The sequence below is a fragment of the Pollachius pollachius genome (assembly GCF_949987615.1).
Source record: "Pollachius pollachius genome assembly, chromosome: 9".
In the NCBI taxonomy this organism is placed as follows: Eukaryota; Metazoa; Chordata; class Actinopteri; order Gadiformes; family Gadidae; genus Pollachius; species Pollachius pollachius.
The window spans coordinates 8,645,284-8,661,972 of NC_136942.1; the positions used below are offsets into that span (position 1 = coordinate 8,645,284).

At 46.2% G+C, this 16,689-nt stretch overlaps 2 protein-coding genes across 2 annotated transcripts in view; both read right to left on the reverse strand.

Annotated features, from left to right (window-relative positions):
* rhcgb (Rh family, C glycoprotein b) overlaps nucleotides 1-4,200 on the reverse strand; it is a gene marked incomplete at both ends in the record, with an annotated part of 7,824 nt that extends 3,624 nt beyond the window's left edge. Inside the window, 6 exons of the mRNA XM_079742753.1 lie at nucleotides 1-9; nucleotides 472-638; nucleotides 1,041-1,188; nucleotides 1,530-1,680; nucleotides 2,345-2,534; nucleotides 3,978-4,200. The exon at nucleotides 1-9 is cut by the window's left edge and continues 129 nt beyond it. Of these exons, the coding sequence (XP_079598879.1) occupies nucleotides 1-9; nucleotides 472-638; nucleotides 1,041-1,188; nucleotides 1,530-1,680; nucleotides 2,345-2,534; nucleotides 3,978-4,200 (888 nt within the window). The remainder of the gene's footprint in view (nucleotides 10-471; nucleotides 639-1,040; nucleotides 1,189-1,529; nucleotides 1,681-2,344; nucleotides 2,535-3,977) is intronic.
* Nucleotides 4,201-6,942: 2,742 nt separating this feature from the next.
* On the reverse strand, nucleotides 6,943-8,327 carry gdpgp1 (GDP-D-glucose phosphorylase 1; the record flags this gene model as incomplete). Its single annotated transcript, XM_079744106.1, has 1 exon — nucleotides 6,943-8,327. The coding sequence occupies one exon, from the start codon at nucleotides 8,325-8,327 to the stop codon at nucleotides 7,239-7,241; it is 1,089 nt and encodes a 362-aa protein (XP_079600232.1). The 3' UTR covers nucleotides 6,943-7,238.
* Nucleotides 8,328-16,689: the final 8,362 nt, after the last annotated feature.

Sequence of the window (16,689 nt, forward strand, 5' to 3'; positions counted from 1 at the left end):
GATGTGCACCTGGGAGAGAGAGAGAGAGAGAGAGGTCCTACTCTCAGGTCGTAGGTCATCACGTAAGCACAGCCAACGATGGGTATCTGGTGTGAGGCAGCAACTCTCAATCACTTTCATCAGAGGAAACACAAATCGTTTCCATCACATGCTCTCAAATTCATGATTCAGGAAAAGGTCAAGTTAGTTTCAAACCAGCAAGTTTGTTGAGGGAACTACGTCGAACTGAGAGCAATATGAAAAATGACGAGAAACTCAAAATACCATTGTTGGTAGGGTTAGATTCAGGTGCAGATTTGTGATTCAGATGCATCATCCTTAAAGCAATGAAGCACCAACGTTACAGTGGAGTACAAGCCCCCCCCCCCCCCACAGAGAGCCCATATAGTCTGATAGCTAACACAAGGAGGGACTGGGATTGAGGGCTCCAGCAGTGGTGCAGCCACATGGCCTGATGTCTGTAGGGCCCACCATGTCCAGCTTCCCCTGCCTCTGGAACAGGCTGGAGATGGCCACACTGGTGAGCACGGTGGAGGCCAGGGAGAGGTAGGTGTTGATGACGGCTCGGTGCTGCCCGTCCCCGTGGTCCGTCAGGGCCGAGTTGAAGCTGGGCCAGAACATCCACAGGAACAGGGTGCCTGTGAGGTCCAAGCAGGAGCGTTCACAGGGGTCAAGACTCAAATATCAAAGGAATAATATAGAAAAGTATACATATTGTTATTAATCAGAATAATAATAATAGTATTAATAGTAATAATAATAATAATAATAATGAATATTGAATAATGACAACAATAATACAAATAATTCCTAATTAAATTACATTTATAAAATATAATAATATATAATAAATAATATTACATACTATATAGGCTATATATAGGATTATTTATTACTATATAAAGTCATATATTATATGTAGTTATAATAAAAAAAATATATATATATATATCTTTTTGCTTTTAATACGTAAATACTGTGTATTGTACGTTTTTAGATACGCTGTACTATAATAAGCAGGCAGCCATTGTGGGCCCCACCAATCATAGCGAACACGTCTGAGTGGTACACAGAGCCCTGCAGACGGCTGCTCTGCTCCAGGTTGGGCCGGTACAGCATCCACGAGATGGCCAGACCATAATAAGCCCCGAAGGTGTGGATCACCATGGAGCCCCCAGCGTCCCTGGCCTATAGAGGAAAAGAAAAGATGTGACAATTATTAATGTGGCACACAATAATAATTATACAATTACATTAACGTCAATCATACATAATAATAATAATAATAATAATAATAATAATAATAATAATAATAATAATAATAATAATAATAATAATGTTAAAAGTACCAAAGGAAAAATCCAAAAAATTAACGAGACTCATCATCATTATCAACATCAACAACCTCATCCTCATAATCATCATCATCATCCTCATCATCATCATCATCATCATCATCATCATCATCATCATCATCATCCCCATCAACATCGTCATCGTCGTCATGGTGGTTCCCGTGAGGGACGTACGTGTATGATGGACAGGATGATGTACTCCTCCACGGCGTACAGGGTGATCCCGAACAGGGTGAGCACCAGCAGCTGCACCGGGCTCACCTTCCCCAGCACCGCCCCGTAGGCGATCAGGCAGCCGGCCACGCAGAAGTCCGCGTTGATCAGGCTGGGAGCGGGGAGGAGCGGGAAGTACACGTGAAGCGACTGTAGGTTTTTATGTAAGAGACGCACAAGGAAGGTCGTTTTCCAACACGTTACCTCGCAGTTCATAAGGAATGGGTTGTGCTTTTTTAAAGCCATAAGCTGGTGTGCAACCTGTGTAAGTATATATGAGGATCCAACACTGTTGTGCTAAAATGCTAACAGAATATATATTTTAAATACATTTAACTAAAATAATTTGTAGTGCGTCCAACGATGGCACTATTTATACTGAAGTCCATTAAAACTCGGTATGCTAACGAAATAAATCCAACTAATTCAGAAGTAACAAAAAGCTGAATTCCCTTGGATAATAATCCTGATGTCAATAAGGCCTAACGTGAATCCTGTTCATGTCTTTTTATGTGGCCATTTACTGTCCAGCTACAGGTCAAACGGTTAATCATCAACCACCACATCAACCACCACCACCACTACCACCACATCAACCATCACCACCACCACATCAAACACTACCACCACCACATAGACAACCACTATCACCACCACCACATCAAACACCACAACATCAACCACCACCACCACCCTATCAACCACCACCACCACAATAACCACCACCACCGCCACCACCACATCAACAACCACCACGGGACGCGAGCAGTGCGTACTTCTCAACGCCGATCTTGATCTTCCCGTCGGTGTCCAGGGAGCTGAACCAGCCCTGCATCAACAGCGCCCACTGGAGGCCGAAGGCCGCAATGAGGAAGTTGAAGCCCACCGCCCCAAAGCTGTAGCGCTTCAGGAAGGTCATGAGGAACCCGAAGCCCACGAACACCATCACATGGACGTCCTGGAAACCTGCAGGGGACGGGCGAGAGAGGTCAGCAGGGGCAGGATAGGATAGGAGAGAGAGAGAGAGAGAGAGAGAGTGAGAGAGAGAGAGTGAGAGAGAGAGTGAGAGAGAGAGAGTGAGAGAGAGAGAGAGAGAGAGAGAGAGAGAGGGAGAGAGAGAGAGAGAGAGAGAGGGAGAGGGAGAGGGAGGGAGACCATTTACAAAGAGCAAGAAGAAGATGAAATGTTAGGGACAAAGAGAGTAAGACAGATAGACAATTTACAATGAGAGAGAGAGAGCAGAAGCGCGAGAGAGAACGAGGGAGAGTGTTTGATGCTTGAGCTTAGGGATGTTCATTGCTAATGGAGGTGTGGTGCGAAGTGCAAAGACACAAGGTGACTGACCACAGACGAGGGGGGGGTGTGATGGGTACACGGTGGTGAAACCCTGTCACAGTGATTCATCATCATTCACCTCACGTTGCACGGTAACCGCTAGTGACCCCTCTGAGCCGCCGTGTGGACAGGAAACACCCCAACTCCCGCGTCGCCCTCCAGGCATCAATAACAATCAGGCGCCCTCACAACAACGCACACATCATAGGGCCAAGTGTCCGACAAATAACAGCGCACAATACTTTCACACCGCACGGTGAAACATTAGAGGTTTAACTACTAAAGGACCGGAGAGTCTTTTGTGGTAAAGAAAATGTCGGATGAGGCGTAAGAAGTGGTTTGAGTTCCCCAAGACAAAGGGCGCTTCAGACGGGGAGAACGCCCAGCTGTCCTCGTGTTAACTGGAAGGCGAGGCCTAGGAGTTCAACCTGACATCAATACCTTATGGGTGACTACACCTAGAGGACCACACCCACAATGCAGACATACGCACACCCGTTAACCAGAACTCATCAACAAACACGGAACGCACACGCGCGCGCGTTAACCCTCACACATCCACAAACTGGGAACACACTCACGCTCACAGACACACACTAACACATCCTTAAACACGGAACACATGCGCACACACGCGCACATACATTAACCCTAACACATGCAAAACAAGGAACGCACGCATGACACACGCACGCACACAAACATTAACCCACATCCACAAACACACACACACACAACGCACAAGGCAAGCAAGATGGGACAAAAACAAACCAACAATGCAAAAAATATCTTCACTGTAATGTCTATAACACACTCTGGCATGAGTTCAGACATGGAGGATGGAAAGAGTTGCAGAGGCGAGCAGAAGGCGATGACACCCATGGGAGTGTTCACCTGTGTCTCTCAAGCAGTCAGCACTACTAACCCCATCAGCCCTGCTAGGCAGCAGTGGTCCACCATCAAACATTTAACACGTCAATGGTACAACTAGATAGTAATCAACCATTAAAAACACAAGGAAGAAAAAAAAGAGTTTGAGACCACAAACCAAATTTCTATTTTCGTTCTACCTACTTGGGTATCTGAAGTAGAAGTCATTCTCGATGTCGCTCGAGATGTTGTTTGTCCTCCTGAACTCCCGCCAGCGGACGTCCGACTCGGCGTTGTAGCGGATGAAGACGCCAAACAGGATGACCATGGCCGTCTGCCACACGAAGCAGACCACCGGCAGGCTGACGCGCACGTTGGTGTTCTTGGGACGGTCGCACAGATCCCTGAAGCTCTGGACGCAGCCCATCCTGAAGGTGGTGGAGGGGTAGGGGGGGACAAAAGGCTGAGTGGTGGGGACAGAGGGGAAGACAGTGGAAGCTGCGTGTCTCAGATCACCGTGTGCACCTGGAGCAGACAGACAGCAGGGTTATCTCTCCCACTTAGCAAGACGAGCCACTTTCTGCATGGGATAGCACAGCGACACTCCCTCTTCTCTGGGCCGCTACGATTGGACACGGGATGTCCTCGAAGGATCTGAGGGTGGAATGGGTGGTCTCAAGCTATGGTCGACGTGAGCTCAACCGTGATCCACCTCTTTCTGTTGGATAGACACACACCAGACACACACACACACACACACACACACACACACACACACACACACACACACACATAGTTTGACATCAAATGAGAAGATATGGGTGTAGAGCATCACCACTACCTTGTGTGAGCCTTTTCTCGTCCCTGAGACTCAAATGAGGAGAACGAGGAGACACGGGTTGGAACATCTGTACACATGGAACCCAAGTTGAGAACAGATAGACACACACACACGCACGCACGCACACACACACACACACACACACACACACACACACACACACACACACACACACACACACACACACACACACAAGACTCTCACACATACAGTGTGAGCCTCTGGTGTAAGTAATGTGTGTGTATGGCCATAAACATTTAAACATGAAGACATATAGAACAGGTAAAATCCCCAGCATACAGGAGGGCTTGAGCAGACTGTTTAGTGTACTATGCATACATGACACTTTAAACATGACACTGCACACCTTACATGATGCTGTCCACATACATGCCACTGTACAGAAGCACATTGATGCTTTGGAGACATTTCCACAGCTTCTGTGGCCTTTGCTACCAACACACATTTCCTTATTATTATTTAATAAAGATAATGTATACACACTATAGTGAAGGCTTAGGTGCCATTTTGTGCCAGATGTCATTGTACATATACGTTATGGTTAATAATGCATAGTATAATCATTCTAAAGGCGTTTGTGGTGTGGAGGTGAAGGAGTTGGGTTTAGTGACTTAGACAGCTTGACAAATGACCCATGAATGGGTGGCTCACGTCAGAGGTGACCTGCTTTACAAAGTGAAATCAGAGATCAACTCTGGGACCACAGAACCAAGGAAATCTGATACTGTTGACATCAGTGTATGAAAATAAAAGCTTAATGCTACTCCGATGATGGTGAGTGATGATTGTTATGTGTTTAGTGACACATATACCGTAGGATCGCTTACACTTTAGGCTAAGCCTTTAGCATCTGTATTCGGCCAGCCATCATAAGTGAAAATATGTTAAGAAAAATAGATTGATTTTGCATGTTACCACATGACCGACGAATGAATGCTGAGGACACTTGTCAAGTGTGGACAATTGTCCACACTTGTTCAGCAGAGACCCCAGCAGAGACCCTTCCAGGCTTTTATCAACAGAACTGTATAAATATTGAAATCAATTTAGAAAAGTTAAACTCTTTAGTAAACTAAAGAATTAGTTTCCATTTCCGATGTGTGTGAATCATGTTTGGCTGTTAATCAGAACTGCGAGTCAGTATACCATTTCACCGTGAATCCATATTAATGAGCGTTCATATTGTTGCCTCTTGCTGCCTGGTTCAAAAGGAGCTCAAACAACCAGACAGCATTCTCCTCTCCATAACGTTACCACACGTTTAGCCTCAGCAACTCAAGGAACGAGGACGGACGTGTTGCCTATTGTGCATAGATGTAAACAGTTTTTCAGTGGATCTTCAATGGATCGCATAGTAGAGATTCTTGACAAATCTCGTTGAATAAAACGATGTGGATCATGTATGTGGACAATTTTATTTCATCGGCTTTGTGAGCTTACTCACAGGGCATCATTATTAGGAAGCCAGGTAGCTTTACCTGTTCATTGAGCTCATGACTTGGCTTGGCATCGGTGTCTTGGTGACACCAGTGTGGCGAACAGAATGGGTCCCCCTTGGTTTCCCTAGTGTTGCTGGGTAATGTAAACTCCATATGGGGATGTTTTGTGGATATGATGCTGCCAAGCGATGCCCTTTCATGCAGTGAAAAGACACGATACAAAGCATGTCATGTTGTCGACAGCGTAAGCGTTTTTCCTTAAAGTTCTGTTGAGTGAAATGTTGTGTCAAAGTTTGACGAATAATGTTTGACATCTCACATACCTTATTCTTATAAAGTAACATGGTAAAAATGTTACTAAAACAAAACAGATTATTAAAATAAGCAATAATTAATGTTCCCAATCAGATCAACCATTAATACATAGTTTATTAGTCGTTTGTTAACATTTTACAGTGTATTTTACATATTCTCATGAAGCGATCACAGATGTAAAGCGTACCTTTAGCACAACTATATTTCATCTTAATTACAGGATATTTACTCATTGTCTATCAAGTATCTCCATCCTATTTCACTCCTCAAATATGCTGTTTGATTCTGGAAACTAAGGATACAGGGAAAGGATTAAACCAGTTTGGCACGTGGGAATGAGAGTAAGTCAACAGAATCCAACTTGTTGCCCACAAAAGAGCATCAGGAAATAGATCAACATGCACAAGTAAAACCTAAATCCCAAATGTACAATAGCTAAATGTATTTGTCTCACAGCATAAATTGTGCAATAGCAGATTCATTCACACACAGTGGTAAGAGTGGTGTACTATACACGCTTGTTAAATAACCCAAAGGCCACATTTCACCACAACCTGATAATGATAAAAAGATAATGATCATATTATAAATAATAAAATGTTGATCTTCAACATGTTCAACTGTGTTAGGGGTGGTAGCCTATAAACTAGCATAGCAATCCTTAAATCATGACAAGTTGTGGGTACAAACAAGGCAAAGTTGTGTATGGACAAATTCAATCAATTATGTTTATTTAGATAGCCTTAACCTGTTCTCTGAAAGGAATAAAATATGTATAGGTGATTATTGATCTCTAACTAAATCACCAAATTAAATTAAACTCATAAATTCAAGGCTTTACTTTGCATTTCACAAATCAATCATATCGGCAACCAGCTGCCTCTCCAAACGGCTAAAGTCCTGATCAGGCAGAAGATACCTTTGAAAGATATCTTTGACGTCCTTTTCAGTCAAACACTCATAGTCTTGCTGGACTTTAAACGGCAGGTGTCCAGCCAGTTCACACAGAGCCACATTAAAAGCGGTTTCCTCTTTCGCCCCGAAGCTGGACTTCCTGGGCCACAGAGCAATGCGCACTCCTCTCCTGGACCCCTGCTGAGCCTCCTCCTTCTGGCCCTCACTGGGGGGGCATCCTCTGGTCAGGAACAGGTTGTGGGCAACATCTCCGTTTACAAGGGCTTCTGTGACTTGGAAAACGACACGGGCGATTTGATCGAGGTCATTGGGTTCTGCGTAAAACAGAAAACCTCTGGGCAGGTGTGTCAACCGGTAAAAGCCCTTTTCAGGAACCAAAGGCTCAACCGGCACGGTCTCCAGCAGCAGCTCTTGTTTAAGGTAATAGCAATGCAGGTGTAAATGGTTCACAGAAGCAAACGCTCCCAGGCTGTTGAACCCGACCCTGAAGCCCGGATCAGAGCTCAGAAGAACCGATTCAATCCCGGTCAGGATGGCGGACAGTGTCAGGACCTGTGGCAAACAGCGTGACGGCTCTGGGACAAACAGACAATGTCCAAATTCCAAGGGACTGACATTGACCAGCACCACCACTCTCTGGAGCTCAGGTCGATGTCCCCCTGGAGGGCGAAGACTCTGTTCAGTAACCCTGCTCATCTCAAACAGCACTTCTTCTGGACAGATCTTGTTGAAGTTGAACTGATGGGCATTGTACGGCTGCTTGATGCTCTGGATCTCCTGCGGTTTCCTCCTCTCGACGCCTCGCTGGACGTTCAGCTGGGCGACCAGGGACAGGGGTCCCGGTAAGACCCGGGTCTGCAGAGCACCGAGGCGGTAGCGGAAGACTCCTCCCCGTCCCATCCTTTCTCGCCAGCCGGAGGAGAGGAGTGTGTCGAACGGGGACGGCTCTGTGTGAGGGTCGGGGTGCTCAGCCCGGTGGATGTCAGTGAGGAGATCCCGGTGGCTGTACGTGAACTGAGACATGTTGGGACCGGTGAGACGCAGGACGAATATTCTTTACATATAGGAATCACAGCTGCGGACTTGAATAATCTATTAATTGATTTATTGATTGATTGAATGATTGAATGATTAAAGGAGAAGATATAGGACCATATCAGAGTCAGTTCAGTTTCGTCTGTTTACCGACAGCCACACGTATGACTGAATCCGTGACGCCCTGAAGTTGGCGGAAATATACCACACATCCGATTTTGTTCTTTCAAAATAAAAGTCATACAGCTGACTGTCATACAGCTGCTCCGTTAAACGCATATCAACTTTAGAGGTGCACACTCCGATCTCAACCCGCAGCTCCGTCGATGGGATGGGATCGTCTTGGCTGACCTGACATCTCCGCTGGCTCAGCAGTGGAGAGGAGAGGAGAGATGAGACTTGCGGTTCCTCTACCGTCACTGGGTCTGCTGCAGGCTACGGTGTGAACTGGGAAGTACACATGGTGCACAACTGTAGAGAACATCAAGGAAATACAGTGGCATATTGATATCATTATGTCTGCAGATATCAACCAGTGGATGGACGTGTGCCTGTTCATAAAAACAACAACAAACAAATATAATCTTGTACTCTATTGTAACTTTATTCATACTTTTGGATTGTGTTCTTGTATTTATATTTTTTTAGACCCCTAAAGGGATTTGGGGCTTGCCACATCCTTGTCCATAGAAACCATTTCAGGTAATTTTTAATAAGATAAAATCTGTTTTTGCATTATTATATGGGAAATTAATATATGTGGACCTCATCCATATATATTGGAACTCATCTCACCAGCCCTCCAACATCATCTCCCAAACCCCACTTTGTGAGTCACTTGATATGCCAGGCCCAATTTAGGGTACCATATTAGCCAATGGGGTTCCTAGTTATTTTAGTCACAGCATACCTTTAAAGCAAAGCAGTGACTGGCAGAGCTGTCTGAAACAGACGTCCATACTTGTGTGGCCACAGCACAATAGTTGGCTGTTGAGACTCACATGAACTCGGAAATTCAAGCAAGCACCCAGAATGGAAGCCAACAACAATGGAGTGAGTACAGTTATTATTTTCTGATAAAATGCATTGTAATTGACTTCTGTCTACAACCAGACAAAGGAATACCTTAAATATTTCCTAGAACCAGATAAAACTCTTTTTAGAAGGGTGAAATTTGTTAAATGGAAGAAATGTTTAACAGCTTGGCAGCAGAAACACAAGCAGTCAGTCAGCAGTCAACAGTTGTCAGTTTTGCCAGCCGTGCCGGCCTATTTTTAACGCCTCTCCTGTCCCTGAATTACTGCCCCACTACCCTACTGCTGGCAGCGATGACCTCTTTAAAACAATAATCTTTTAAGTCAGCATAAGTATAGCAAGATTTTCAAGAAATGCTATGTGTATGCCATAGGCAACTACAATGCTACTTTGCCGTACACATATGTAACCCGAAGAACGTGTATGTTTTTGCGTATTCTTTGTCATGTTTCCTAGATGAAAACAGGACCTGAAGACAAAGCTCATGCTCCAGATATAAGTGTGACGCGGGATAGTGAGGTACAGCTCACTATCCCAAAGGACCCCAAGTCGACTCCCAGTCATGGTATGTCCCCCATTTTCTAGTCTTGAATAAAAAAACACACACTATACATTTAATGTATTTCAAGAAATGTTATATTTGAAGTATGCCTACATAAAACAATGCAGTTCCAAACTCTTGATTGATGAATATGATGTCTAGATACTTTCTCAGCAGAGTAAGGGTTAGGGTTAGTAATATATAATTTGATGGACCGCATTCTGAAATCAACCATGATTATGATATTATTACATTATTAATTGGTTATATCTAAGTTAAACATTTAAGCAAACAGTATTTCAAAAAGTTTATACTATGAACTATATTGTATCACATTGTCTGAAACCCAAATTACCTTTCTTGTTCATATGTTGTTTTACTCATGAAACACAACCAATCTCATAATATGTCCAGTCAGGCTATTTATCTGCTGTAATGGTAATCATGTATTTCAATTTGTTTAGCAGATCGCTTCGTCAGATCCGTTGAGAATGGAGCACGCAAACCTGAGGACACGGCTAAACCTGCTGCTGACAAGGAGAAAACTATTCCACCAAAACTTCAGATCACGGTCAGCACATTCACCGTCAAATGTGGGGCAGCTCTGAAGGTAGACCTCCCAGTGACTGGACTGCCTAAACCAAAGATTGAATGGAAAAAAGATGGTCTTGCGATAAAGGAGACTTCGAGGCTGGAGGTTTCACACACGGCGTCGTCGACAAGCCTTCGTATCAAAGATGCAAATAGGGATAATTCCGGCCATTACACCATCACAGCGAGTAACAGCACAGGGACCGCGACTGGAGCAATAACAATAGTTGTTCTAGAAAGGCCTGGGCCGCCCACAGCACCCGTAAAGATTGAGGAAGTCAGCTCAGACTTTGTCTCCATCTCTTGGGAGCCACCGGAATACACAGGCGGCTGCCAGATAGACAACTATGTAGTGGAGAAACGCGACACCTCGTCCACAGACTGGCAGATAGTCTCAGCAACAACAGTCAGGACCGCAATTAAAGTCCCCAGGCTAAAGACAGGGCATGAGTACCAGTTCAGAGTGTTTGCTGAAAATAGATATGGAAGAAGTACCCCAATCAGTTCCCCCAACGTCATCGCACAGTATCCCTTCAGTAAGCCAGCAGCTTCTGGCACCCCACGCGTCACCACAGTGACCAAGAACAATATGGTGGTTGAATGGGAGCCTCCCACCAGCGATGGGGGGAGCCCTATCCTTGGTTACCACCTCGAACGGAAGGAGAAGAACAGCATTTTGTGGACCAAGTTGAACAAGCTTGTTATTCCCGATGCTCGTTTTAAAACATCTGGGCTGGAGGAAGGCATTGAATATGAGTTCAGAGTCTTAGCAGAGAACATCGCTGGACCCGGCCTGTATAGTGAGATATCTGAGTGCTACGTGGCTAGAGATCCATGTGACCCACCTGGGACACCAGAGGTGGTTGTCATTACAAGAGACCATGTCACCCTACAGTGGGCAAAACCCAAGAGCGATGGAGGGAGCACCATCACTGGCTACCTTGTAGAAAAGAAAGACCTGCCAGATGGTAAATGGATGAAGGCCAATTTCATCAATGTCATTGAAACCCAGTTCACGGTCACAGATTTGACCGGTGGCGATAGGTACGAGTTCAGGGTCACTGCCAGAAACGGTGCTGGTGTTTGGAGCAGTCCTTCCAGGAGTACAACTGTGACCGCCGAGGATGTCATAGAGGCCCCAACCATATCCTTGGATGCTAAGTACAACAGCACGTATGTGATTAAGGCTGGCGACACCTTTACTATTGATGCCAACTATTCAGGAAAGCCACTCCCACAAGTCAGGTGGCTAAAGGATGGAAGGGAAATCGATAAAAGTACTCCCAAAATCGACGTCAAAACTGATCTCACTCGCACAATTCTGACTGTCAGGGACAGTGCACGCGTGGATGGGGGAAACTATGCCTTGAACATCAATAACATGGGCGGAACTAAAACTGTTCCGGTAAATGTAAAGGTCCTGGATAGACCGGGTCCTCCAGCTGGACCTCTCAAGGTCAAAGTGGTCAGTGCAGAGAAGTGCACGCTTTACTGGAACCAGCCCATGAATGATGGTGGAGCCAGTGTGACCCACTATGTTATTGAGAAGAGGGAAACTAGCCGTGTCTCCTGGACTGTAGTCGAGCCATCGATTGAAAGTCTCAGTTACAAAGTGAATAACCTGGTGTCCGGCAAAGAGTACATATTCAGAATTATTCCGGTCAATAAATATGGTGCTGGTGAACCCCTTGAGTCGGATCCCTTCGTGGCACAAAACCCTTTCACAACACCGAGTTCACCATCTGCCCCTGAAGCGAGTGCCGTTACGGGGGACTCTGTACTGCTGACGTGGCATAGGCCAGAAAGTGATGGCGGATCAGAGATTGATGGGTACATCCTTGAGAAACGTGACAAAGACGGCATCAGGTGGTCTAAATGCAACAAGAGAAGGCTGAATGATTTGCGTTTCCGGTGCCCAGGACTCAGTGAAGGACATTTCTATGAGTTTAGAGTATCGGCCGAGAACGCTGCTGGAGTGGGTGCACCCAGTGTTCCGAGTGAATACATTAAGATTTGTGAAGCTACGTACCCACCTGGACCTCCCACCAACCCAAAAGTCACTGACCACTCTGGCACTACTGTGTCTCTGGCCTGGTCCAAGCCCATCTACAATGGTGGATCAAGCATAACAGGATTTGTAGTCAAGATGAAAGAGGCTACAGACGATGACTGGACAACATGCATGCCCCCTACTGGAGGGGAGGACACCACATATACCGTCAAGAGACTGAGAGAGAATGCAGAGTATAACTTTCGTATTTGTGCAGTAAACCTTGCTGGCCATGGAGAATATGTGGATCTACCTGGCCCAGTGATGGCTACAGAAAAACTGGAGGCACCTGAGATTGAGTTGGATGCTGAGTTACGAAAGATTGTGAGCGTTCGTTCCTGTTCTACCCTCCGTCTTCTGGTTGCCATTAGAGGGAGGCCAGATCCAGAGGTCAAATGGTCAAAAGCAGAGGGCCCTCTCAATGAACGCGCTCATATTGAGGTAACCAGCTCCTACACTGAGTTACTGATTGAAAATGTCAACAGACTTGACTCAGGCAAGTATGTGTTGACACTTGAAAACTGCAGTGGATCCAAGTCAGCCTTCATCAATGTAAGCGTGCTGGATTCACCAAGCGCACCAACAAATTTAGTGGTTAAGGATGTAAAGAGAGACTCAGTATCCATTTCGTGGGAGCCACCTCACATTGACGGAGGTGCAAAGATCTCACACTACATTGTTGAGAAGAGAGAGGAGGCCAGAATGACATTTACTGCTGTCTGTAGCAACTGTGTAAGGAACTCATGCAAGATTGGAAATCTACAAGAAGGAGGCTTTTACTCTTTCCGGGTGCTTGCTGTGAATGACTTTGGTGTTGGACTTCCAGTGGAGACAACTGACAGTGTCAAGATATCGGAGGCTCCATTGTCTCCTGGTAAAATCACAGCTGAGGATGTTACCTTGAACAGTGTCAGACTCATATGGGAGAAGCCGGACCACGATGGAGGAAGCAAAATCACATGCTATATTGTGGAGATGCAGGCCAAGGAAGATGACACGTGGACAGTGTGTTCTGAACTGAAAGCACTAGAAACTACAATAAATGGGCTCACAACAGGAATGGACTATTTCTTCCGAGTGACCGCCATGAATGATCAGGGAATGAGTGAGCCTAAGCCCCTGTTGACCCCTGTTTCTATAAAAGACAACAATGTTGGACCTATCATTAATTTGATGTGCACCGCATTCAGTGTGAGAGCAGGAAACGATCTGAAAATCAATGTTCCCTTTAAAGGTACACCACAACCAGAGGTGGTTTGGGTAAAAAATGGCGAAACTCTAAAAGAGACAAATAGGGTAAATGTACGTACATCTGAGATTTCCTCTGAAATAACCATTAAAGAAGCAATTAGAACGGATGTAGGAGAATACAAGATCAAATTGACCAACTCATCTGGGTCAAAATCAGCAAACATATTTGTCAATGTTCTTGAAACCCCTGGACCGCCAAGTGACCTCAGTATCGATGAGGTCAGTGCTGACTTTGTTTCTCTTTCATGGCAGCCTCCATTGTACCGTGGTGGCTGTGAAGTCGATAACTATGTTATCGAGAAGAGAGACGCAACATCCTCCACATGGCAAACTGTATCAGCTACGATGGCTAGAACGTCGATCAAGATCTGCCGCCTTACTCAGGGCACAGAATATCAGTTCCGTGTTGCAGCAGAAAACCGATATGGGAAGAGTAACTTTGTTGACTCCGAACCGGTTGTTGCCCAGTATCCCTTTGAACCTCCAGGCCCTCCAGCCTCTATTCATGTCGCCAATGCCTCAAAATCTGTCATGCTGGTCGAATGGAGCCAGCCAGAGAGTGATGGGGGAAGCCCAGTGACTGGCTATCACATTGAATACAAAGATCAAAGCAGCATCCTTTGGATAAAGTTAAACAGAATTCCTCTCACTGAGAACCAGCTGAAGGTCACAAGCATTCAAGAGAGCCTGATATATGAGTTCCGCGTTTGTGCTGAAAATATGGCGGGAGTTGGGCCCTGCAGTAAGGCTTCTGAACCTGTGGCTGCAAGAGATCAGTGTGATCCTCCGACAAACCTCACAGTCACCAGCATAACCAGTAGCTCAGTTTCCCTCTCCTGGGACAAACCACAATATGATGGTGGTGCCAAAATAACCGGTTACATCGTGGAACGCAAAGAGCTCCCACAGAGCTGTTGGCTCAAGTGCAACTTTACAAATCTACAGGAGACCTGCTTTGACGTGACAGGCCTCACTGAGGATGATCAATATGATTTTCGAGTCATTGCCAAGAACGCAGCTGAACTCCTAAGTCCACCATCGAAATGCACTGGACCCGTCACAGCCACGCATGATGTGGATCCACCAAATATTGTCGTTAATGATAGATGTAACCCGGTGGTGGTGGTCAACGCAGGAGTCCTCCTGAGAATAGATGCTACTATCACAGGACGCCCCCAACCCATGGCATTCTGGTCTAAGAATAGCAGAAGAATTGACACCAAGGGGAGGTTCGAGATAACCTCCACAAAGACACAGACCTCATTACTTATCAAAGAAAGTACCAGAAAAGACTCTGGACAGTACATCCTGACTGTGCAGAACAGTGGTGGTACCACCTCTAAAACCTTCAGCTGCAAGGTGCTCGACAGACCGGGACCCCCAGCTGGTCCCCTGGCGATAACTGGACTCTCAGCGGAAAAATGCATCCTGAAATGGGGGCCCCCTACGGAGACGGGTGGGGCTGAAATAATGCACTACATCGTGGAAAAGTGTGAAACCAGCCGCGTTGCGTGGACTCTGCTTCATGGGGACCTGACGTCAACAACGTGCAAAATCACCAAGCTTCTCAAAGGAAATGAATATATGTTCAGGGTTAGGGCAGTGAACAAATACGGCGAGGGTGAGGTTCTCGAGAGCGAGCCCACAAAGGCAGTGGATCAGTTCACCGTTCCATCGGCTCCTACTGACGTCGAAGTTACAAGCGCAACAAGCGAAGTCATGACCATCTGCTGGAGGAGACCGGCCACTGACGGCGGCAGCAGCATCAACGGTTACGTCATTGAAAAGAGGGAAAAGCAGGGTCTTCGATGGACCCGCGTCAATAAAAAGCCTGTGTATGACCTCCGGGTTAAGGCTTCCAGCCTGCGTGAAGGATGCGAGTATGAATTCAGAGTCTTTGCAGAGAATGTGGCAGGGCTAAGTGAGCCGAGTATGCCGTCCTCACTTACTTTGGCTGAGGATCCAAAGTTTCTTCCGTCCCCACCAGCAAAGCCCCTCGTCATCGAGTCCTCCAGGACCTCCATCACCCTGTCCTGGAACAAGCCGCTGTTTGACGGTGGAGCAGTGGTGACCGGTTACAGGGTGGAGTACAGGAAAACGTCAGAGGACAGTTGGAGCGAAGATGTTTCAAACACAGAGAACACAGAGTTCACAGTAACTGGGCTCACATCCGGGGAGGAGTATGTGTTTGTCGTCAGATCTATCAACAGAATGGGTGTGAGTGAGCCCAGTCCTGAGACAGATCCGGAGGTCGCAATGGAGAGAGAGCAGAAACCCGAATTTAACATCAGCAATGAGATGCGCAAGGCGATCCTTGTCAAAGCCGGCAGCTCTTTCACCTTGACCGTACCGTTTACTGGAAAACCTGCCCCAGATGTGAGCTGGGACAAGGGAGATGCAGACTTGAAAATCCGAGGACTCATCAACACGTCTAGCTCTATGACGTCCATCACAGTGGAGCAGGCCACACGCGACGACTCAGGAAAATACATAGTGAAACTGCAGAATGTAGCTGGATCTGCAAGTCTTACCCTAAACGTAAGGGTTCTGGACTCCCCTGGTCCCCCGGCAAGCCTCGCCGTCAAGGATGTGACCATCAACAGTGTCACCGTAACCTGGGATGCGCCAGAGAATGAGGGAGGAGCCGCTGTGCAGAACTACCATGTGGACATACGTGACATCAGCAGGAAAGGATGGACCAACCTTACCAAGTCTTGCACACGTCTGTCCCATCGCATCTCTGATCTGGTGGAGGGGGGCATTTACTTCTTCAGGGTGACCGCGGAAAACGAGTACGGGGTCGGAGTCCCAGCTGAGACCAAGGATGGAACCAAGATGATAGGTACTTCTGAATAAATATCACCACGCTCAAATCCTTGTTT